At 41.0% G+C, this 22,809-nt stretch overlaps 1 protein-coding gene across 7 annotated transcripts in view; it reads right to left on the reverse strand.

Moving 5' to 3' along the window:
• The window catches only part of LOC134866079 (partitioning defective 3 homolog), a 244,430-nt gene that overhangs the window by 154,843 nt on the left and 66,778 nt on the right, over positions 1-22,809 (reverse strand). For all 7 annotated transcript variants that reach the window (XM_063886011.1, XM_063886007.1, XM_063886009.1 and 4 more), the window contains exons 3-5: positions 8,535-8,718; positions 2,780-2,970; positions 1,746-1,889 (exon numbers count right to left, since the gene is read on the reverse strand). In XM_063886011.1, coding sequence (XP_063742081.1) covers positions 1,746-1,889; positions 2,780-2,970; positions 8,535-8,718 — 519 coding nt within the window. The remainder of the gene's footprint in view (positions 1-1,745; positions 1,890-2,779; positions 2,971-8,534; positions 8,719-22,809) is intronic.

Raw genomic sequence — 22,809 nt, forward strand, 5'->3', positions numbered from 1 at the left:
TCGAATTATATTTATACTGTATACTCATTAAAAGTGACTGATGTGTCGTCCCACGTCTTATATTCACAGCTGCAAACACAGACTGTTTTTGTACTTCCAAGAAAAAGACAGGAAGGAAACCAAATCTCTTTGACAACCATAACTCTCAGCATTGTGTATAAAACAGTGTTGACATACACACAAATAAATATATCGGACTGAAAAACTCACAGCTAGTATTTCTAATAAACCACTGTGCTTTGATTTGCAAAAAAGCCTTTTCCTTCCATGGCATTTTGTTGTGAAAGAATACCAAGAAAAGTCATGAACTCGGTAAGTCTAGACTGACTGCTGCTAACGATGCTAATGGTCACAACACAAATCTATGTGTGAGCCCCATACAGGGACAGTTCAACCACTAACTATGGTCCAGGGGCGTAAATTCTGAACTAAGTGGCAACCCTCCAAGTCAATGCTGAAGAGCCATAAACATGCAATCATTATAATAGAGTCAGATTCTATAGAAGACTATGTGAAAATTGCCTCGATACTTCCATTTATTATCTGAGTAAACATTTCAATCATGAGTTTACAGTCTAGTTTTAAACATTATAACGCTCATTTTGAGTAAAATACACACTAAGGGGCGGGGACTGCTTTGTGATTGACAGGTGGCCTCCACACTGTTGTCTGGTTGGGATGTGGTGCTTAGTCCTTTATATCCCATTCACTGTTTCCACTTCATTTATTGCACGATTTTAAATACCTAAAACAGCTTTAAAAAAGTAGTCCACGAACCGAACCTCCCTCCCTCCCCTCGACTACATCCACTTATGTGCCTGGGTGTCCCAAAAGAAAACCATTTTCTTTATCAGTTTGTTTGAGTTCAACTTCATAATATCATCGCTAATAACACATCAAGATGATCCCAGTAAGCTATGAAAATGACTTAACACGGTACAGATGTGAGACGATACGACAGCGACTCTTCCGTAAGAACATGCACGCTGTTAACCCAAGGAAGAACAGAAAAATGCAAGTGTGTCACGATATGTTATCACAGTTAATGATCACACTTATATAAATCTCTGCAGTGCATGACCTCAGCGGGAACAGAACCCCTCACCCTGGTTAACCACCCCCCCCCCCCCCCCCCCTTTAAACAGGACCATATGTTCTGATTGTGGCTTATGCCATTTACTGTGTCAACATTATGTTACGCCTCCCTCCGTGACTTATGCGTCGTCGTGGATTCATTCCTCATTTTTAAGGCTCTACACTGAGGAGTGATAGGAGGTGGTCGGGGCTCTGGACTGGATCCCGGCCCACTCAAGACGGGCTTAGGACTGACGGACTGAGGAGCGTGGATGAATGAATGGTGGATAGTTTGAGATATGCAGTGTTCACTTCATGTTCAGACAAATAACAGAGAGAGGCAGTGAGGGTGGGGTTTTCTCATCGAGTTGGGAAAATAAATCACAGTGCAGATGTATATTTACTTCAAGTAACCTGAACCATTACAAGTGACGGTGCATTAGTTTCCAATGAGCTAAACCCTTATTCTTTCAGTTAGATTTAATGGCCAAGAAACAAGCGTTAGACTGGTTTTGAACACTGCTGCTCCGGCGAATTGCGTGGTGAAAACAATAGTCCTTTAGTTCTGTAAAGCATCACATAAATGATCTCAACACAGCTATAAGAGGATCAAATGTACCTGACCTTAACTGTGCTGATGTTAAAACAAGAAGTGAACATGGTCCTCCTACCTGTTCCTGTTTCTCCAGCCAGCGGTCCACCATGGGGTGATTGGCGCTGAGCGACGAGCGGGCGGTCTCTCTCTGAAACTCTCTCTGATTGGCCCACGTCCCAGCGTCCCGAGGCAGACTGCGATACGTGTCCATAGCTTTGCCCTGCAACGACATGCATGCATCCTTAACGATTGGCTGTGTGTCTACCTTTTTAGATATATAATAGGGCTGCATGATCAAGAAAAACAAGACCAGATTTGAAAAAGGGATCATTTTTGTTTTATTTGTTAAAGGGATTTGTCATAAAATATGTTTTATTAGGTCTTTAGAATGCCATGTGTAGGCCAAGACTTCTTCACAGCTCCACAATACTTCATTCAAGATGGTATTTTAACACATCTCAAGCCTTTACCACATGTTGGGCTTCCAGCAAATAGACCATCTCGTAGAAATGTATCATGAGTCTTGTTAGATTATATATAAAGGTCATTGTTACTTCCTTCCCTGGTTTGATTTTCCCACAGTTTGAATCAACATCTAGCTACTAAACACTCACTTCCTTAGACCAGTAGGTTTGTAAAAAAAACATGTATGCGAGTTCTGGCCAAAACTCCAATAGACTGTATGTAAATTCCCTAGCTGAGACCTATCCCCTTTCCTGTTTTCTGTATGAAGTTATTGCTTTTCTGTTGTATCGGGGTCAGATTTGTGTACCACACGTTGGTGCATTGTTATCTGGCCTTCCAGCTGGAAATTGATTTTGTTAAATGCTTTATTCTTTAGAAAATAACACAACTTTGATTTGAAGCTTGTTGATTTGTTCATTTCTTACCAGAAGGTTAAAGCGGAATTTCCACCACAGTCCATACTGAGATTCCAATACAAATCTGATCAACGGGGCAGCCCTATTTTATTTGATAGGTTTGTAAATACATTAAAAAAACACATATATCAAAGCCACTATTCCCTTTGTATAAATAAAGGCCGTTTGAAATGGTTCCTCCAACACATTCCCATCTTTTTGAATAGATCCCAGTGTTTGTGGTGCCTACCTTCCTCTCCAGGCTGTTGGTGCCGGAGTTGTGTCGAGCTTTCAGGAAGCCGGCGGTGGTGGACCAGCGGGTCGGGTTCTTCCTCGACGGCTGCGGCTCTTCGGTTTGAACTCGCGACTCGCCGCCGTTGAAGGGCCCGTTGATGGTGAGCAGGGCGGGGTCGCTGCTGCGCCGGACGTGGAGGGGCATATCTGAGGACAGCAAGGTGATAGTTAGGTGTTTGGATACAGATATGATGACCTTTACTCTTCGAGGAAAGAATAATACTGCAGCTTATTGACAATTCATGTATAGCAGAGTCTTAGCTCTAGATAATAAGGCTCAAGATCAGTGTTTCATACGATGTTTGGGGATTGATTGTGGTCTAATAAAGTTGATTAATCAATCCAATTGTGGAATAGTCTTTTAGTAATTCACAGCCAGTGCATTGCGGAGCAGCAGATCATGTGTGGGAACAAAAATATGAGCAAGAGGAACACCAGAGAGCGAGGAAGCCTTCCATTAAAACTCTTCACCCTGTGTAGAAGTTGCAGCGCGTGGGAAGTGGGCCAAGGTCCAAATAACAACTCCAAAACAACACAGCCTGTGCCGTACACACAAGAAACAGTGTGATGACATTAAAAATCTCACACTTTCGGACCTCTATGAAAGCCCACAGGCCGCTTCTGAGTGGTTGAAATGTGCCCGGCGGACCACACAAGAGATACGGAGTGTAAACAGAAGAGAAAGTCTTCGCATGACAACGCCAAGTGTCACGTTCCCATGTTCCCCTCCAGTGTGTGTGTGTGTGTGTGTTCATACAGGAAGCACTATAATCTGTCCAAAGGAAGTGTGTGTCTGAGTCAACAGTTACTAGACTGTGTGTATATTGTGAGACTAAATGCAAGATTAAAAATGTGCATCTGTGTTTGTGTCCCTGTTTGTGTGTAGATACGCTCTGATGGACTGATGAGGTTGAAGGTCAGTGTGTGTGTTTCAACACTTCATAAGTTTGTTTACAGCGAAACTAAAGTGTCTCTGTGGGTAAGAATGTGTGTTAGTTTGTATATTTTGAGCACTCAAACAACAACACATGTGTTTGGTAATATCTGGGCCAACAGCGAAAGTATCCGTTGAGAATCTGGAAGCGTGTGTGTGTGTGTGTCTGTGTGTCTGTGTGTCTGTGTGTGTGTGTGTGTGTGTGTGTGTGTGTGTGTGTGGTCATGTAATTGGCTGAGTGTTGATGTTGGTGGGTCACCCAGAGCGTGGGATCTGAGCGGCTCTGACCTGAGGGAGGCGGCAGGATGGAGGACAGGAGTGGACGTAGTGACAAGAAGTCTCAACGCCAACTAAACTACATCTCCCAGGAGGCATCAGGACACCTCCTCAGACGAACTACACTGATGACTACTGTGTACCAATCCAACAGCACATGCTAATTCAGCGTCTTTATCATTAGCAATTCACAGTTTGAGGCCATGCTTATGGAGAAGTGTCTTGAACTTTAAAGGTAACATGTTATTACTACGTTCCTGCACATGTTGCTGAATATGCTGAGTTTCTATTGTTGATTTTTAACAATAGTCCCTTCTTTTTTTATGAATACTTAGCGCTGTTTTTTTCCTTATTTATGTGAGTACTTAGACACTTAGAAATTGCTGTATAATAAACCAACCTGACATTCTCTGTTGCCACGGCACGATAATGATCATGGTCCTCTAAGGCCCCGATAAGGCAGAGTGTTTCAGCAGGATGGTGCAGCTTTTTTCCCCAATTGTTTCCACCCCTGAGTGAAATGCTTGCCTGCTGTTTTTGCATTTTTGGGCACCAATTTTTGCACGCCAAACGCGCCTTTGTTTTTTCATCTAACAGAAGAGAAGCCACATTTTTTTAACAGCATCATCCAATCAGATTAATGATAATGTGTTCCTTTGTGTAGCTTTTCTCTGAGCTATGTGTTTACCAACTCTAGTGACCATGACTTGAAGAGAAAACAGCACGCCTGGAGAAAATGAGTGCAGATTTTATTTATTATTTTAACTGTAATATTAACTATTAGGTACAGACTATGATATGCATGACTTGAAACTGTGCAGATGTTCTACGTTATAGGTTTATTTTGCATCAGTTAACATTAGTATTCTCTCTGCAAAGCAAACCTCTAGAGAAATTAACTACTTCATTTGAACTTAGTTTTAGCAAACAGATAAACACTGAAAAGCAACATAACATTAACAGCACAAATTCCACAGAAACTGCAGAGTATCAGGAACCGCTTTCCTGAATTTCAGATATTAATAACATGATTATGAACATGAAGTATGACTTTTAAAAACAATCGTTGCATTCTGATTTCACACGTTCACAGTAGAGTGTAACCTTCGATTATCCTCGTCGTATCGGCAGAGCCAAGAAACTGAGATTAATCCATTGGTGATTTCAATAGAGCTCTCTGACTAATGAGCTTAATCACTTCTCTGTGAGTTTGTGGGCCGAACAGGAAAACTGGCTTGTTGATATATATCACTGACTGAAAGCCATTCTCATTAGGAGCTCATATAAAAAAGACTTCCTCCTCTTCCATGACGGACATTTCTCCTAAAACCCAATAAAATGCCGTTCCTGAGACTCAGTGTCGTCGATTAAATGGGGTTAGAATTTATTATGGAGATGGTGAAATTGGACACAACTGGCAGGTGTGATTATATCCTCGATTTCCATTTTTTTTTAACGCATATTCACATTCAGCATCCAACCCAGAAATCCAATTAGGAGTGCAGTGACCTCCCGCAGTGTGTGTGTGTGTGTGTGTGTGTGTGTGTGTGTGTGTGTGTGTGTGTGTGTGTGTGTGTGTGTGTGTGTGTGTGTGTGTGTGTGTGTGTGTGTGTGGTGGCTGCTGTGTCAATCAATGTCAGTACACAGGTCATTAGCGGATAAGCCATATGCTAACCAGCGGCAAATTTTTTAGAGTGTTAATAATAAATACTCATTAACTTCAATTTGTATATTGGTGTGTGTGAGTGGGGCCATGTTTGAGTGTGTCTGAAAGAGAAAGAATAAGTTGGGTACGAGTAATATGATTAAAAATGCTCTGAAGGAATACATTTAGGAGTAAAAACATGCTTTTCTTAAAGACAGTATGTCAATGATGCAGGTATGACATCACCATCGGCTGATTAACAAACAGCAGAAGGGGAGATAGTGAACTTAATATTGTCCTTTGAAAGGATTTATTAGTACTATAAGCAGAGACAGTGCAGTACCATGCCCATCCGGTTCAGAATAGCTTTAGCAGCTCTGAATTGACACATGCATGTTCACAGAAGAAAAGGTGATTATATTTAGGGATTTCTTCATCATTTTGGGTTTTCTTTGAAATATCCATAGTTTTACACAGGACATTTACTTTACCACAGCATTTTGTTTGTCTTCATTCTAATTGTATGAGATCTTGAATATCTCCTGTGACATTCAACACATGCATGCTGCAGCCAAGGTAGGTGTGCCATGATGTAAACAAGAATACACTCATGATCAATCATAGGGAAAGACAGCCGGTCAAAAGATGGATGGAAAGAGACTGCTTGCAAAATTGATGCCAGATGCTAATTGTAATAGTCGCCTTCCCCTGAATAAGACTTATTGTTTCATTGCTTTAAAACTTTGAATATGTCTCAACCTGTGCTACAGTCTCAGAAAGACTTCTCATTCTCAGGCGTCTCCATCGACGACCCGAACAGGCCGCTGTTTACTTGTCTGACAGTTCATAGATTATTTATCTTCGTAGTGAACTGTGTATATATCTTTCATCTAATTTCATCTTTTTATATCAATTTCTTCTTTGAGATGTTTGAACTTTAGAATAGTTTATTTCTTCTTTTTAATTTCTAATAATGTGCAAACTGGGGCGGCAGTGGTCTAGTCTGTAGGGTCGCCGGTTCACGTCCCGATCAAAACAAGAAAGACGGAGTGTGGGCTGATACTGGAGAGGAGCAAGATCACCTCCTGGGCCACTGCCGAGGTGTAGCAAGGCACCGAACCCCCAATGCTCCCTGGCGCCGGCTAGACTGGCTGCCTCCCCGCTGTGGATCCTCTCGCTACATGTGCGTGTGTATACTGTAACTATAACTGTGTGAATTGTATGTGAATTTGCAACTGTATGCGCATGTGCATACAGTTGCTTCGGGGGATTAATAAAGGTCCATCTTCTTCTTAGAATCCCTTGTATTGTTTTTTTGCTGCTGCAACACAAACATTTCCCAGTTTGGGTTAATGAAGTACTTCTTGTCTTATGACCAACTTCACTTAACGGGCTTTCTAAGGACTCTTACACACAGGAATATTATAAAGTCAGAATTGAATGAAATGTGTTTTTATTCTTAAGATTTTCAGGATGAAGTCCCAACATTCAGCCTGATGATGAATGCAGATCCAGAGGGACGAAGAGAGGGAGAGTATTTGAGAAGACAGAGAAGGTAACGATGTGTATTGCTGCTTGTGTGCTTGTGCACAAAAAGGTTTTCTGCTTAATCCAAATTGACAAATCACCTACAAGAGTCCCGTCCAAACCCGCAGTAATTACAGTAGAAGTAGCGACTCGGCCGGCAGAACCGCAGAGAGGTGGAGGGGCTCAGCGTCACATTTGATTTAGGAGGCGGCGAATACAACCAATTAGCCACTTTGGCCGGGGATCAAACGGCTATCTGTGGCTTGAAAAAAAAAGAGCCCTCCTGTCCAATTAACAGAATTTATGGACAGGGCTAAGGTACCGCTGGGCTGTGATCAGCTCATTTGTTGTGTTTGCTTTACTGTACACTGCGGCAGCCTCTGATATGTGCTGCTAATGAGAAGGATGGAGTATGAGAGGAACTGACTTAATTATGAATCATCTGGGAAGTACATGTTTCACTTCCTGATTGCATCTTAAGTAAATGGTTCCTCATGTAATTAATGCATGCGTGTACAAAGCACCTCAATATATCCCTGTTTTCTTTTATTTCTCTCCAGTTTTGACCAGTGACTGCTTATAAATAGTGGACATGTGATGGCTGCGCTGCTTTGTAGCATGCCGTTTTGAACTGTTTAGCATGTTGCATCACTAGCTTTTTGGAGACAGAAGTGACGTGAGAAGGCAGAGCTATGTTCAACAGTTTGCTGAACAAGAGTTCAGGCAGTAAAAGTTTTACAATACACTTTCCTGAACTTGAAAAAAACCCACAATTTTAATTACAAGTAATGCACAAGGGTTGAGCTAAGGAAAACCGAAAGCTGTTCATGTATTGAGCATTCAACATGTTTAACATTCATAAGTTAAACCTAACATGTAAAAGTGAAAGGTTCTGAGATAAAAGCAGACCTGTTAATAACATAACGCTGATTTATAGCCTATTTTACTCTGAGAGGGACAATGATTTACCCATTGTATATCACGCTGTAATGAAGAAGACTTGAAGTAAACTGAGGTATAAATCAAGTGGGCAGAAGGGGACTTTTTTCATAGACTTCTATACAATCAAGCCCCACAGATGTGAAGCGACAAAGATTTAAGCTCATTTTCAGATTGGCCAAACAGTGGTATTACAACTGCCTTGTCAGTCACAAAATATAATAAGAAATACAGTTTTTTCCCTGTTGAATTACATTGGGAAAGAGAAGTATGTAACTCTGTTTATAATTCTGTTTGAGCTACATCAACTACCCAGAACAGACCCATTCATTAGCTCCTAGAAGTTTACGTGCTCTCTGGGCCAGAGGTCGTCTCTTGGTTGGGACTTACTGGTGCGTAGGGCGGAGGGCGTGACCTCGATCTCGCTGTTGGCCTGGTACGGCTGGAAGGCCGAGGCCCCGCTGCCGGCGCTGAGGTCTGCAGCAAACAGGTCGGGGCTCTGGGTCCCTGTGGAGCTGGCGCTGGTACCGTCGCCTCCATGGTGGGGCTCCTGCTCGTCATACACTGCTATCAACTGGAGGAGGGAGAACAGAAGAGAGCAGAGGAGAGGTCAGAAGATGTTGGTATTTTAGAAACAATGTGCTTATGAAACAAAATTACAATTAATGAATAATAATTGAGAAACAAACGGAAACAAAGGGACCTAAGGGCAGTGATGTAGATCAGATGTGAGAAAAAACCCATTCCATACATCACATAACAGCACAAAGATAATGCTGATTTAAAAAGTGATCCTCCAGATTGTTCCACAAAACCCTTAAAGTGAAGCAGTGTGTGTGGAAACTAAAGCTCTTTGTTGCACATTAATTCAACACAGAATCTAATAAAAACTACTCAGTAAAAAGTCTAATCAAATACACACGACAGAACCATAGAAAAGAAAATCAATAATTCATCAAAAAGTCATCATTTCTTTGACTTGAGCTACGGTTCATGGAGGTGAATCCAGGTCCAACGTTACCTTTGGTTGGACAATGAATAAAGACACAAACAAGATGAAGTTGGTAAGAGAAAAAGAGGACTTTGCAGGAGTGCTTGTGCGCCAATTGAATGACAGGAATTATAAACTGTTACTCAAGTGCAATTGACTCACTTCAAGCAGCAGTAAGAAAATGTGGATATAGAAAGAAAGTACAGTTGTCCGAGGTGAACCGAGAAGCATGGTGGTCCCTTTCTGCTGAAAGGCACGAGGACTGCACACACAGTCTAAATGGAAATGGGCTTAGACTTAATCTCTCTATTCTGCATTATGACACAGAGCTGCTCATTACCTCCAATCAAATCCTTTTCCCTCTCAAAATGCCTCCACATCTTAACCTTCAAAGCTCTTCTGGCTCACAGATCTGATTAATTCCAGCCTCCGCTGAGCCCCTTCAGTAGATTAAAAAAGGAGATCCATGCCGTCGCTCGGTGACTCCCACCAGGCCCAGGGCTGTGTTCAGCTGGCTTCACTTAGAGATGAATCTATCCAGTGTTTGCCAAATCAAAAGGAGGTGATCTAACTGTCCCGTGTGGTGAGATCTGATGCAGAGGCACGACAGTCACCACTACCCACTGTTGCATTAACTCCAAATGAGGTTAAAAATAATCCAGATATCAGTTCATCTGGGTTCATTTACATGAGTCTGACGAAAGAAAACCCCTGGACTTAAAAGAAAACTTCACCAAACACCCCGTGGCAAGAAGCAGCGGATCAAAAACAGACTTCAGACACTTCAGGAAAATATAAAACACATGTAAAAATACTCAAGTTTGATCCATACATAGATTTTTATCTTTTAAGGGCAGGGGTTGAGTATACAGACTTCTTACAGTTGCCCCAGTATGCTGTGTGAGGTATTCCCCCTCCTGTAGTGTACTATATAGGTTTTAGTGCATGTAAATGGGCTGCAGAGGCTAATATTCCTCCCACACACTCCCCTCCTGTCTGAAACGCCTCCATTGGACTCACGTATTTACATCCTGACATCAATACGTAACAGTTTTGCTTCTTTTGGCTAGCGCTCCAACACATTGAACGTGATAGGCTAAGGGGCGGGACATCTCTAAGCGGTCGACCAATCACAGCAGAGCCGGCCAGTCGCGGTAGAAGTAAAAAAAATACAAATATGAACCTGAAAATGAGCAGAATTTCATACATGAGCTCTTATAAACCTTCCTCTTTCTTTCTGTTCCTCATCCTCACAAATCCCCCCCCCTTTATTACCACCATTACTACGTCTACTCATTACCACGGGGCTGATGGGAGCTCTGATTTGAAGTATACGTCTGTGCATTTATGTAAATGGCCGAATGGGAAAAATAAGTCTTGAGTGTGTGTGTGTGTGTGTGTGTGTGTGTGTGTGTGTGTGTGTGTGTGTGTGTGTGTGTGTGTGTGTGTGTGTGTGTGAGTGTGTGTGAGTGTGTTTGTGTGTGTGTTCCCCTCTGAGAGCCTGTTACTCTCTCCAGGGAGCCGGTCCAGCACGCCATAAAACTCCACGACTCTGCGGCTAAATGTGGCTGAAATGAAGGTTTAATGTGCTGGAAAACTGGGAGTGGGATTGGAATGGTTTGAGCGTGTGTGTTGTAATAGTGTGTGTGGGTGTCCCTAAATGTGCTTGTGTGTGTGCTAATGCTTCTATTGACATGGTTGTGTGTGTGTGTGTGTGTGTGTGTGTGTGTGTGTGTGTGTGTGTGTGTGTGTGTGTGTGTGTGTGTGTGTGTGTGTGTGTGTGTGTGTGTGTAAACGTGTCTTTAAGTGTGTAAATGTTGAACTAGTGTGTTAAGAGTGTGCCTTTCTTTAATTTAGAGAGTGTGTGTAATGCTGCCTGAATGGCTTCAATATGTTAATGTTTTTAATATTCTGTCAAATAATAAAGAAGGTGAATGTGTACGAGAGCTAGCCAATAGAAGCAGCGGTGTTACAGAAGTGAATAAAGGAGAACGACTTTGCGATTTTAGGCTTTGCCGACCATTTACATGCACTAAAACCTATACAACACACTATAAGAAAAGGGAATAGGGCCTCATTATCATTGGATTATCTTGGGGAAAATGCAGTGTGTGTGTGTGTGTGTGTGTGTGTGTGTGTGTGTGTGTGTGTGTGTGTGTGTGTGTGTGTGTGTGTGTGTCAATGTTATTAACAGATGTCATTTTCTTAAAATCTCTCCCATATGTTTCTACATTTTTCACTGAAGCAGCACTACATAAAGGATCACTTAAATATCAGAAAATAGAACGAGCCCCACATTTTAAACAAATATTTATCCATCTGTTGTTTACGGTGCCGTCACTTGGTTTGATCTGTGTTTGAGATTGTTGTGTAATATGGAAAAATGAGAGCAGCTGTGTTCCTGCACAGACTCATGGGGACTCAGTGAGAGCGTGTTGTGTGTTTTATGCGTCTAAATAAAAACTTCCTGAGTGTAACTGTCAGAGGGTCCTCCACTGTTCCCTCATTAAGGCTCAGTTCAGCCAGAACAGCTGAGTCAGCAAAACCCCTCTCTTCCCCATGTCCCGCTCCCTAAGGACACCACAGAAGAAGAAGAAGAAACCCCAGTCCCATGTAATGGTACAGCCCATGTTACTGGGCAATCAGTTCAGATGCAGGGCACACTATAACTGTCGTAGGGGCTTAACAATCTTTAGCTCCTCTTATTTGATTAAAAGGTTAAAAACAGATCATCTTTAATGCCATAAAAAATACATATGGTTGTGAGTGAGTGTATCTTAAGGTCTTAATTGAAAAGTTAAGAGTTTTCCGTTGAGACTTTTGCTGCGTTTACATTTCCAGGTGGTTTTCGTGATACACAAATCCCCCAAAATGTCTTTTTTTCTGACAGGTTGTTCTACATTTTCATTGACAATTCTCCCCTAAGTGTTGCAATAACCAGATACTGAACTTTCTGCTTTCACTAGAAAAAGGCCCACAGGGCTTTTCCAAAAGTTTATCAAACGAAAAGCAGTCTCTAAAAGCATTTGCATTTCACTATTTTCCACACAAATTATGCATGTATGAGACAACCTGTGTGTAGAATATTGTACATTTATCTATATGCAGAAGAGCAGATGCAATAACAATAAACAAACATCTTGCTGGGAAGAATAAGAGCTTAAAAAACATGAAGGACAAAGAAGCCAAACTTTGGTTTAACATGAATTTTAATATTCTGGGGTGTAAACCTCAGCCGCTCCCTCAGGACTCCGTGTTTCTCCTGTTGGTTGTTTTGTTGACGGAATTGTTTTCCATATGCTGCAAAACAGCCCCGAGGCTAAGATAATTGCTGGTGTTTGTTGACAAGTTCAGCCCTGACCCTGCTGCCACCTATGAACACACACACACACAAAAAGGTGCCCATCCAATCAGAGCGTTGGTCTGCCCTGAGGGAAACAGGATGTGTTCACAGAGAAATGGGAGCTGATCGGCGTGAGAAATGGTGTCAATACAGGTCGAGACATCAGCCAAGGTTACTTGTTTTTTTACTTAACTTAAGGCAACTGATTCATTGAGACATAAATTCCATAACATGACATAAGCTGCAACATGTTATAGTATTCGGATCAAGAATCTGAAAACCTCAAATATGTGGAAATGCAAAAACAGCTTTGATTGGAGAACTGTGGGATCAAGCGAATTGCTCTAAGTGGCCCTATTATGTTTTTTGGGGGTTGTCCCTTTCTTGAAGTTTGTTATATAGGTTTCAGTGCATGTAAATGGTCTGCAGAGGCTAAAATTCCTCCCACACTGCCTGAAAGCCTCCATTCGCGGCTTTGTTTACTTCCGTGACAAAGTGACATCACTATGTAACACTACTGCTTCTGTTGGCTAGCAGGACATCTCTAAATGTTTGACCAATCACAACAGCGCCGGCCAGCTAACCAATCAGAGCAGACTGGGCTGTGGTTTGAAAATGAGCACAACAGGGCCCCTTTCAGAACAATAAAAAGTGTGTTTCCATTTTTACCTCAACTTTGTGTGGAAGCAAGTAGCAGGAAAACACACGCCAAAACATGTAAAGTGTACACAGATGAATCCACATGTGTTAATGTGTGTCCGTAAAAAGTGTATCGACTTTTCAATTCTATTTCTATTCACTTTGGCAAACTTGATAGTAAACTCAAATGGAAAGTGTGAGTCAGTCCACTTGTCAGCAGTCGCTCTCAGCTCATAAATCCTCATCATTACTCTAGATAGAACAGAGCGAGGGAACCAGAGGTCGGTCAAAGGGGAATTAGTCCTTACGGGTGTGGGGGAGTTAGGGCTGGGGGTTGAATTGAGCAAGACACAGTCACTGGTTGCTCCACATGGGCGATCGCTCCGTCTTATTTCATCAAAGATCCTACAGCTAATGCGATGCAGCAGTCCAACAATCACAGTTCTGGATATCAACTCTGGAACATAAATCTTTCCACATCCATCCAATGCCGGGGTGATTTATCCACACAAGTCATTTCAATTTCTCACAGAATCCCATCACATCAATGCACTGCATTTTCTCTCGTGTCACGCTCCATGCCGCGTAGTGTTTGTGTCCTTTCATATGATATACTGAATCTGAAACGTATCAATAAGAGGAGGCACAAAGGGAGAGACAGCAGGACTCATTTTTCGAACAGAGGGGGCGCACAGAGGATTACAACACAAGGCGTTAAAGCCACGTACTGTCCCAAAGGAAACGTCTGCCTCACAGGAGTTAAATCATGACCTTCTCTCATAATTTTAGAAAAAACCAAAGATCAGACAACTTTATTTATGCCGAGGGGAAATGGGTTTTGGGAAAGTTGCTAAATTGTTGGATGAAATAAAAATGAAAGATTCATTAAAAAAATTATGTACAGTGGGGCAAAAAAGTATTTAGTCAGCCACCAATTGTGCAAGTTCTCTCATTTAAAAAGATGAGAAAGGCCTGTAATTTTATCATAGGTATACCTCAACTATGATAGACAGAATGAGAAAAAAAATCCAGGAAATCACATTGTAGGATTTTTAAAGAATTTATTTTCAAATGATTGTGGAAAATAAGTATTTGGTCAATAACAAAAGTTCATCTCAATACTTTGTTATACACCCTTTGTTGGCAATGACAGAGGTCAAACGTTTTCTGTAAGTCTTCACAAGGTTTTCATACTGTTGCTGGTATTTTGGCCCATTCCTCCATGCAGATCTCCTCTAAAGCAGTGATGTTTTGAGGCTGTCGCTGGGCAACACGGACTTTCAACTCCCTCCAAAGATTTTCTATGGGGTTGAGATCTGGAGACTGGCTAGGCCACTCCAGGACCTTGAAATGCTTCTTACGAAGCCACTCCTTCGTTGCCCTGGCGGTGTGTTTGGGATCATTGTCATGCTGAAAGACCCAGCCACGCTTCATCTTCAGTGCCCTTGCTGATGGAAGGAGGTTTTCACTCAAAATCTCACGATACATGGCCCCATTCATTCTTTCCTTTACACGGATCAGTCGTCCTGGTCCCTTTGCAGAGAAACAGCCCCAAAGCATGATGTTTCCACCCCCATGCTTCACAGTAGGTATGGTGTTCTTTGGATGGAACTCTGCATTCTTTCTCCTCCAAACACAACGAGTTGAGTTTTTACCAAAAAGCTCTATTTTGGTTTCATCTGACCATATGACATTCTCCCAATCCTCTTCTGGATCATCCAAATGCCCTCTAGCAAACTTCAGACGGGCCTGGACATGTACTGGCTTAAGCAGGGGGACACGTCTGGAAGTGCAGGATTTAAGTCCCTGGCGGCGTAGTGTGTTACTGATGGTAGCCTCTGTTACTTTGGTCCCAGCTCTTTGCAGGTCATTCACTAGGTCCCCCCGTGTGGTTCTGGGATTTTTGCTCATCGTTCTTGTGATCATTTTGACCCCACGGGGTGAGATCTTGCGTGGAGCCCCAGATCGAGGGAGATTAGCAGTGGTCTTGTATGTCTTCCATTTTCTAATAATTGCTCCAACAGTTGATTTCTTCACACCAAGCTGCTTACCTATTGCAGATTCAGTTTTCCCAGCCTGGTGCAGGTCTACAATTTTGTCTCTGGTCTCCTTTGACAGCTCTTTGGTCTTGGCCATAGTGGAGTTTGGAGTATGACTGTTTGAGGTTGTGGACAGGTGTCTTTTATACTGATAACGAGTTCAAAAAGGTGCCATTAATACAGGTAACGAGTGGAGGACAGAGGAGCCTCTTAAAGAAGAAGTTACAGGTCTGTGAGAGCCAGAAATCTTGCTTGTTTGTAGGTGACCAAATACTTATTTTACCGAGGAATTTACCAATAAATTCTTTAAAAATCCTACAATGTGATTTCCTGGATTCTTTCCCCCATTCTGTCTCTCATAGTTGAAGTGTTCCTATGATGAAAATTACAGGCCTCTCTCATCTTTTTAAATGGGAGAACTTGCACAATTGGTGGCTGACTAAATACTTTTTTGCCCCACTGTATATAAAGATAGGAAGTAAAAGTAAAAATGTGCAATAAAATAGAAAATTAATAATAATAATAATAATAATAATAATAAAAATAATAATAATAAAAAATAATAATAATAATAATAAAAATAAATAATAATAATAAAAATAAAAATAATAATAATTTTTTTTTTAAAAATAATAATAATAAAAATAATAATAATAATAAAAATAATAATAATAATAATAAAAAATAATAATAATAATAATAATAAAAATTATAATAAAAGTAGTAAATCTTGATTAAAGATAAAATAAAAAAAGAATAAAAATATTTGTGTACAAAAAAGTGAAGGTAGAAATATGCAATCAAAATATCAAAGAAAATCATATTATTATTAGTAGTAGTAAAAATAAAAATAATTTAAAAAAAGAATAATAATAGGTAAGTCAAATATCCAGTAAATGATATACATAAAAATTGGTAAAATAAAATAGAATAAAAATACCAAGTTAAGGTGAAATTAAAAGTGTGCACAATGTTTTTAACAAGTAAATTGCAATATATTCAGTAATATATTCAGTAGTTAATTAGTATAAATAATATATGAAGTATGCTGCAACCGCATTTTACTATCACTTAATCCAAAATGGATTTTCTCAATTAATCAATTAATTGTTTTGGAAGTAAATTGTCAAAAAAACTGTAAATTGCTAAATCAATTTAAGTTTTAAACCTATCTGCCAACACTAACTACTATTTCTGTCTTTTATTAGATGGGTTGAATGAAGGTGTTGAATGTCTTTTATTGTCAGATAATGGAGTATTAGAGTCTGTGTCTTCTACTACCATATGCTCTTATAAAAGCAACAATAAAAAGGTAGAAGGTTATCCCAGACACAAAGACTCTCAGAAGACGTGGTTTACTTGTCTACTCATCCGTTTCACTAAAGAAGCAATTCCTATGCATACAGAATACTTTGCGAACCAAAGGTGACCCTGATACGGGAAGTCTCTCAGACCTGGCATGCACTCCACCAGGACCGTGCCAGGGAATGAGAGGGCGAAAAAGCAAAGCTGTCAGCAAAAGACGGGAAGAAACCACTTGACTTTCGCCTACACAGCTGTGTAATACAAAACATGTTGTCCCGACTCTCCTCTCAGGTCAGAAAACTGCAGCCCAGAACATTTTCCTCGGTTGCACGCTTCAGGAACTGTGAAGAAAGTGCGGGGTTGCAGCCGGCCTTTTCCTGAAAGCGACAGCCATCAAAGCCTTCGACAAAAAAATTCAATCGCTCCGCTGCAGCCAAAACCCACAGACAGGCAGTGACCGATGTAACCCCCGGGTCAGAGAACCGCACTTAATGTGAGGGGAATCACTTCCAAAATTACATGTCTAGCATAGGAGGAAAAACTAGACCTACCACACAAAAAAAAACTGGATGGTTTGTGACTTTCAATGTCAACAAAGAAGGGCGGCACTATTGGGAAAACAAATTGTGATTATATTTGACTCTTTCTAAAGAGGGCCGATGTGCTTTTGGGGTTTTCCCATCCCTGGTGTGTGTAACGAAGAACTTAGTGCATGTAAATGGTCTACAAAGGCTAAAATGTCATTCAAAAGGTTCATAATAGGGCCATTTAAGAGGATCTGTACCAAACGAATATGACTTTTGTTTCTGAACAAACTGTTGTCAATCACCCAACCATTTATATCTAATTTAATATGCCATTGTTACTACTAAATGTAAATAATACCCCACTTCTATATATTGTGTTAGCTCATCAATAGTGTTTTATTTGTAGATAGTTTACATATTTTTTCTCTCAGTCAACTTTTACTTACCTTTGCTTTTATAGTTCAGATTTATTTTCTATTTGGAGATGTTTTTATTGTATAATTGTTGATCTTCTACTCTTTTTTATTCCTAATTATGTGTAATACTTGTTTTAAACGCTGCAACGCAAACATTTCCCAAATTGGGATCAATTAAGTCTCTTATCTTTTAGGACAGGATATCTCTGCATCTCCACAATACTCGAAAATATATGTGTTTTTGTACGTAATTAAATTAAATACTGCGATATAATTGTATATATACAATAATTCATTGAGAATAAAGCCATAGTTTATTCCTTTCGTGACTCATCTTGAGATCTTCACCTCGACACTTGCCGGGTGCAATATGCAGAAAATGAAAGTCGGCCGCACATAAAGTCTTTCTTTCAAAGTCAAAAGAAAAGGCTGACAGTTTGAGCACTTTGACAACGAGAGTTATAGTTACACGCTTTCCGTTCATCGAGGAACAAATACAGGAGGGCGGCGAAAGCTATTCATCAAGGCCACGGAGAAAAGGAGCCGTTTTCTCCTCTTTCAAACGTCTACTCTGATTTGTTACCTGAGAGGTTACATGAAAGTGTTCATCATAATTCCTCCACAAATAGAGGTTGTTGGATAGCTTTTACAGGCCAGGTTGTACAACACACTGGGGGAAAGAATAACGGTCGCTCAATCTCACCAAATTTATCAGCAAGAGTCGGTTTAATTGATACGGTTAATACATAACAATTAGACACATTTATGGTGAGTGCAGGCAGCTTGAAGGGTGTCAGATTTCCTTCACAGGGAGGACATGTGGCTTTGAAATAAAGTGTGTATTCAATATGAAATAAATCTAATTTCCAGGAAAAGAAACGGAGAAACACCAAATGCTTTGATCTCCTTTTTTATTTTCTGATGCTGATTTGCATGTTTTGCACCTTCGTCTACAAGTCTTAAATAAAGGGTTTCTTAATGCAAGAGCACACAGTGAGTAGGGCTGTCACTTTTTGAAAAAATCCCAATCGATGTTTTAGGAGTCGATTGTAGAATCGATTATCCACGTCTAGGTTTCAATTTTCAAAATAAAGGCCAACACACTGCCATTAGGAAGAACGTAAAGAGGGCGCAGGAGACGTACAGGTCAGCGTTTCTGATTATTTATTGCGTGAAGTTCTTGTATAACAAACAGGAGCATTCTCGAAAAACAATAAGCAGTATGGACTGACATAACATCGATGACGAAAAACACTACTGCGGGCTTCTGGCTGTGTTTTATGCCCCCTCATAGTTGTAGTGCTGCTGTGATATGGGAACTCACGATCGCACAGTTTGCATAGCACTTTGTCCTTCTCCATAGTTTTGCCTTCTGCCCAAAATCTGAAGTGCGTACAATTGGTGGGAATTTACTTTTTAGCCCTCGCACTGCCTACTGCACTTTCGGAATTCTTTTCTGCTTGTTTGTGAGTTATGTTAATAATAATAATCATAATGAAATAAAATATTGATTATTTGTTAAAAAAATAAGTTATTTGGTAAAAATCGATTCCCTCTTTTCATTTTCGAAACGTGTGTTGGTCGGTCCAATCAATTGTACAATCGATTCTCGAACGTAAAGTGACAGCCCTAACAGTGAGACAATATTGCTCTGACAAGTTGTTGCATCAGTTTGAGGAAGACCTGAGTTTCATACCTACATCCACAAGTGCAAATCTAGATCCATAAATAAATAGTTTTCCCACTTCATGAGGAAGAACTCGACTGGATTAAAGTGCTTGACTTATTTCAAGTTGTACATTTATCTGCCAACCATAACAATGTCCAGCCTCTATTGGATAGATGGGTATTCCTAGACTAATCTACTATATACCATTATAAAAACAAAAAAGGTAAAAGGTTATCCCAGATACCCGAAGAACTTGAGTCCTGAACTCAACCCCATCCAACATCTGTGGGATGAACTCCAGGAGCACTTTTCTTACGATGCCGATTTTATTCAAACCTTAAAATTTGACATCTGAGACAACTTTACCTCAAAGATTCTCTCTTCATCTATCAAAGTAGCTCACTCTTTTAAGTTTGTCCCGTCCTGTTTCTATGTGTGTGCGGCAAGTAGACTTTCGCTGAAGATATTTTCTCACCCCATATCACTGTAACACACTCACATAGTTATATCTGCAAGTTCCAGGGAGACAAATGAAGAACTTCTGAGACACTTTAATGCCTCTGAGAAGGTCATTTTGACAAAGTAAAGAATGAGTGTGCAAACGCAGATTATTTTGGAATATGCAGTGGAGAAAAAAGCCAAAAGCCAAGTTTTTTTTCTTAATATGTTTTGCATATTATTGGAACTGACAAATGTGGTTCAACCTACCCAATGCATTGTCTTGTTTGCCAGCGTTTCGAGTCATTAAACATGAAAGAGAAATATCTTTTAATGTTGTCTGATAATCAAGAAGCCTGCCTATAATCGTGGAACGTTCAATAAGCCAAATGTCAGACTTTAAAACTGGATTGGACTCGTTTCTCTAATCAGAACAGTGTTTTTGAGCAACTTTTCCATGAACTGGTAGAAAGTGTTGATCTGAGCAGCGGCAGCCAAAGGGGCGGATGTCTGGATGTGTGACAGATGTAGCTAAGATTAGCCGATGCTGCTAGACAACAGCACAACTCCCACTGAGACGGTATAGCGTGAGCAGAGGCAGAACACTGGCCTCTCTGAGTGTAGACACACACAGAAGAAAAAGTACATCAAATAAAGAGGACACATGACATTGCCCAGGTGCCTCCTAAACTTTTTCCCATGCACACTATCAAACATCTCCCTTTTCTAAAACACCTTCCCTCTCATTTATTCACTCAGCTTGTCCGTCAAACTGACACACACCGATTATGTGCAAGCAAACACAGATTTATGATTACATTGTAATGGAGTTGAGGACAATTCAGAGCGGCGCGGAGCAATTCCCCCTCGCCTTATTGACCCGCTATCCATTTCACTTTAATCCAGACGATTGAAAACATGTGGGAACTTTCTGAGCCGCAGCCAAACGGACAAAATGAAAACTGCAATCAGACAGAATGGGGGGGTGAGGGGGGTGAGGCACTGAAGGTGATTCATTTTCCAAAATGAGAAGAGTGCTGAGTTTTGATTCTTATTCCCTGAAAGCGGTTGCTCTTGTTTCACCGCTTTGTACAAAACTTTAACTGCAAGAGTACCTCTAAACTCTGGCTCCTCGCCCCAGAGGAACCCTCTACAGCCATGCAAGCAAATTATGGAGAAACAACCGACCTGACACAAAGAGTGGTCGTCATTTCTATTCATTTACCTACACATGTTCCTTTTTAAAGGGGATTAATGGTTTTATTAGAAAAGCCCCAACCATATTTTACATTTTTCTGCAGCTGAAACCGATTGCATAGCATTTTGTTACTTTTATTGTTATTTAATAAATCGGACACTCGGAAACAGAAGAATGATTTGCAAACCAACAAAAAGACGATGTAAACAACAACAAATTCAAAATCTAAACCTTTCACTTTGTATTTGTCATCTATAGTGGTATTAATTTGCATTTAAAAAACATTCTATTCCAATGAAAGGAGAAGATTGACTGTAGTTTCATTGCTTTAAAATGTGTTACACGCAAGAAGCTTTTTCTAGAGCTCGTGCCAGGAAGTTAATAATGTTGACTTTCTATTTTATATTGCTGTACTAACGACTATTCCAGGATAAAGTAACTCAAAGCTAACTCTACATGTGGTAACTGTAAGCCAAGATATTTAGCCAAGGACGACTGTGCTACCACTCAGATTTGAAAAGCAAACAGCCGACAGCCATCAGCCGACAGCCGACAGCCAACAGCCGACAGCCCACAGCCGACAGCCGACAGCCCACAGCCCACAGCCCACAGCCAACAGCCCACAGCCAACAGCCGACAGCCGACAGCCGACAGCCATCAGCAGACAGCCATCAGCCGACAGCCGACAGCCAACAGCCCACAGCCAACAGCCCACAGCCGACAGCCGACAGCCATCAGCCGACAGCCATCAGCCGACAGCCGACAGCCAACAGCCCACAGCCGTCAGCCGACAGCCGACAGCCGACAGCCATCAGCCCACAGCCGACAGCCAACAGCCATCAGCCGACAGCCGACAGCCAACAGCCCCCAGCCGAGAGCAGACAGCCGACAGCCCACAGCGCACAGCCCACAGGCAACAGCCAACAGCCAACAGCCATCAGCCCACAGCTATCAGCCCACAGCCGACAGCTGACAGCCAACAGTCCACAGCCGAGAGCAGACAGTTAACACCTAACGTGAATAAGCTCCCCTCCTGTCATCTTCAACATGGATTTGTTGTTCACCAAGTAGCATAATGGGGGATTGGCAACAACAAAGCATAAATGCGATCTTCCAACCTTACGGTCGACGTACATGTATTACTGATTATTGGCAAATAATGTTTGATGGTTAATCAACTGGGACATCCCTCATTTTTAATCATATTAAATATTCATGTATGAATTATAAACAGAAACTAAACCAAGAAATGTCAGTATTTTGGGAAGATAGCTTATCTTTTTGCCATGAGGCTAGATAGATACAATGGGCAATTAGCTCGGATTAGCAACAAATTAGCATCTAGCAAAGTGATATAGGACACAAGCTATTAAGTCGTCTTGAGTGACTCCTAATGAGGAGTTTGGTTTAGGACTGACATTAAAATGTAACCTGTATTTCCCCTTTTTCTGTATCTGCCTCACCCTTCATATGTTGAATTTTTTAAAAAAGCCTTGTTTTCAACTTAGCCCCATCTGCTCGACCACTTAGCTGCGACAGCTAAACTGACCATTCTGGATATCGGATCTGAAAAAAAACACAGCTGAAGAGTGCTGACAGTCTTTCAGCACGGGGAAAAGTGGGTTTTATTCAAGCTACTGAAAGCTGATAGATGTGAGTACAGCACAGAGATCACACACACACACACACAGAGGGAAACTATTTCCTGTGTCCAAACACCTGATATTGCAGTGTGAACCCATTTCTGAAACCTCTTTAAGAGAAGATTGTCCTCTGGTTTGATAGATACAGTAGAGCATGGTACTATATATTAATGTCGCAAAGGTAGCCAAGTCTAAAAATGAAAGCATACATCAGCCTTTGTACTTTTAAACAAAATCACACATTTAGATGAACTCAACTAAAAACACGTTTCGATGTGGAGATAAGACCATAAACCAGATCATTCCTTTAAAATAAATGGCTTCCAAAGCACAACTATGTGTGAGTGTGTGTGTGTGTGTGTGTGTGTGTGTGTGTGTGTGTGTGTGTGTGTGTGTGTGTGTGTGTAGGTAGGTGAGTATGTGTGAGGGTGGTTAGCTAGCACCGCTAATGAGCACC

Source organism: Eleginops maclovinus, chromosome 6 (assembly GCF_036324505.1).
Source record: "Eleginops maclovinus isolate JMC-PN-2008 ecotype Puerto Natales chromosome 6, JC_Emac_rtc_rv5, whole genome shotgun sequence".
Taxonomy (NCBI): Eukaryota; Metazoa; Chordata; class Actinopteri; order Perciformes; family Eleginopidae; genus Eleginops; species Eleginops maclovinus.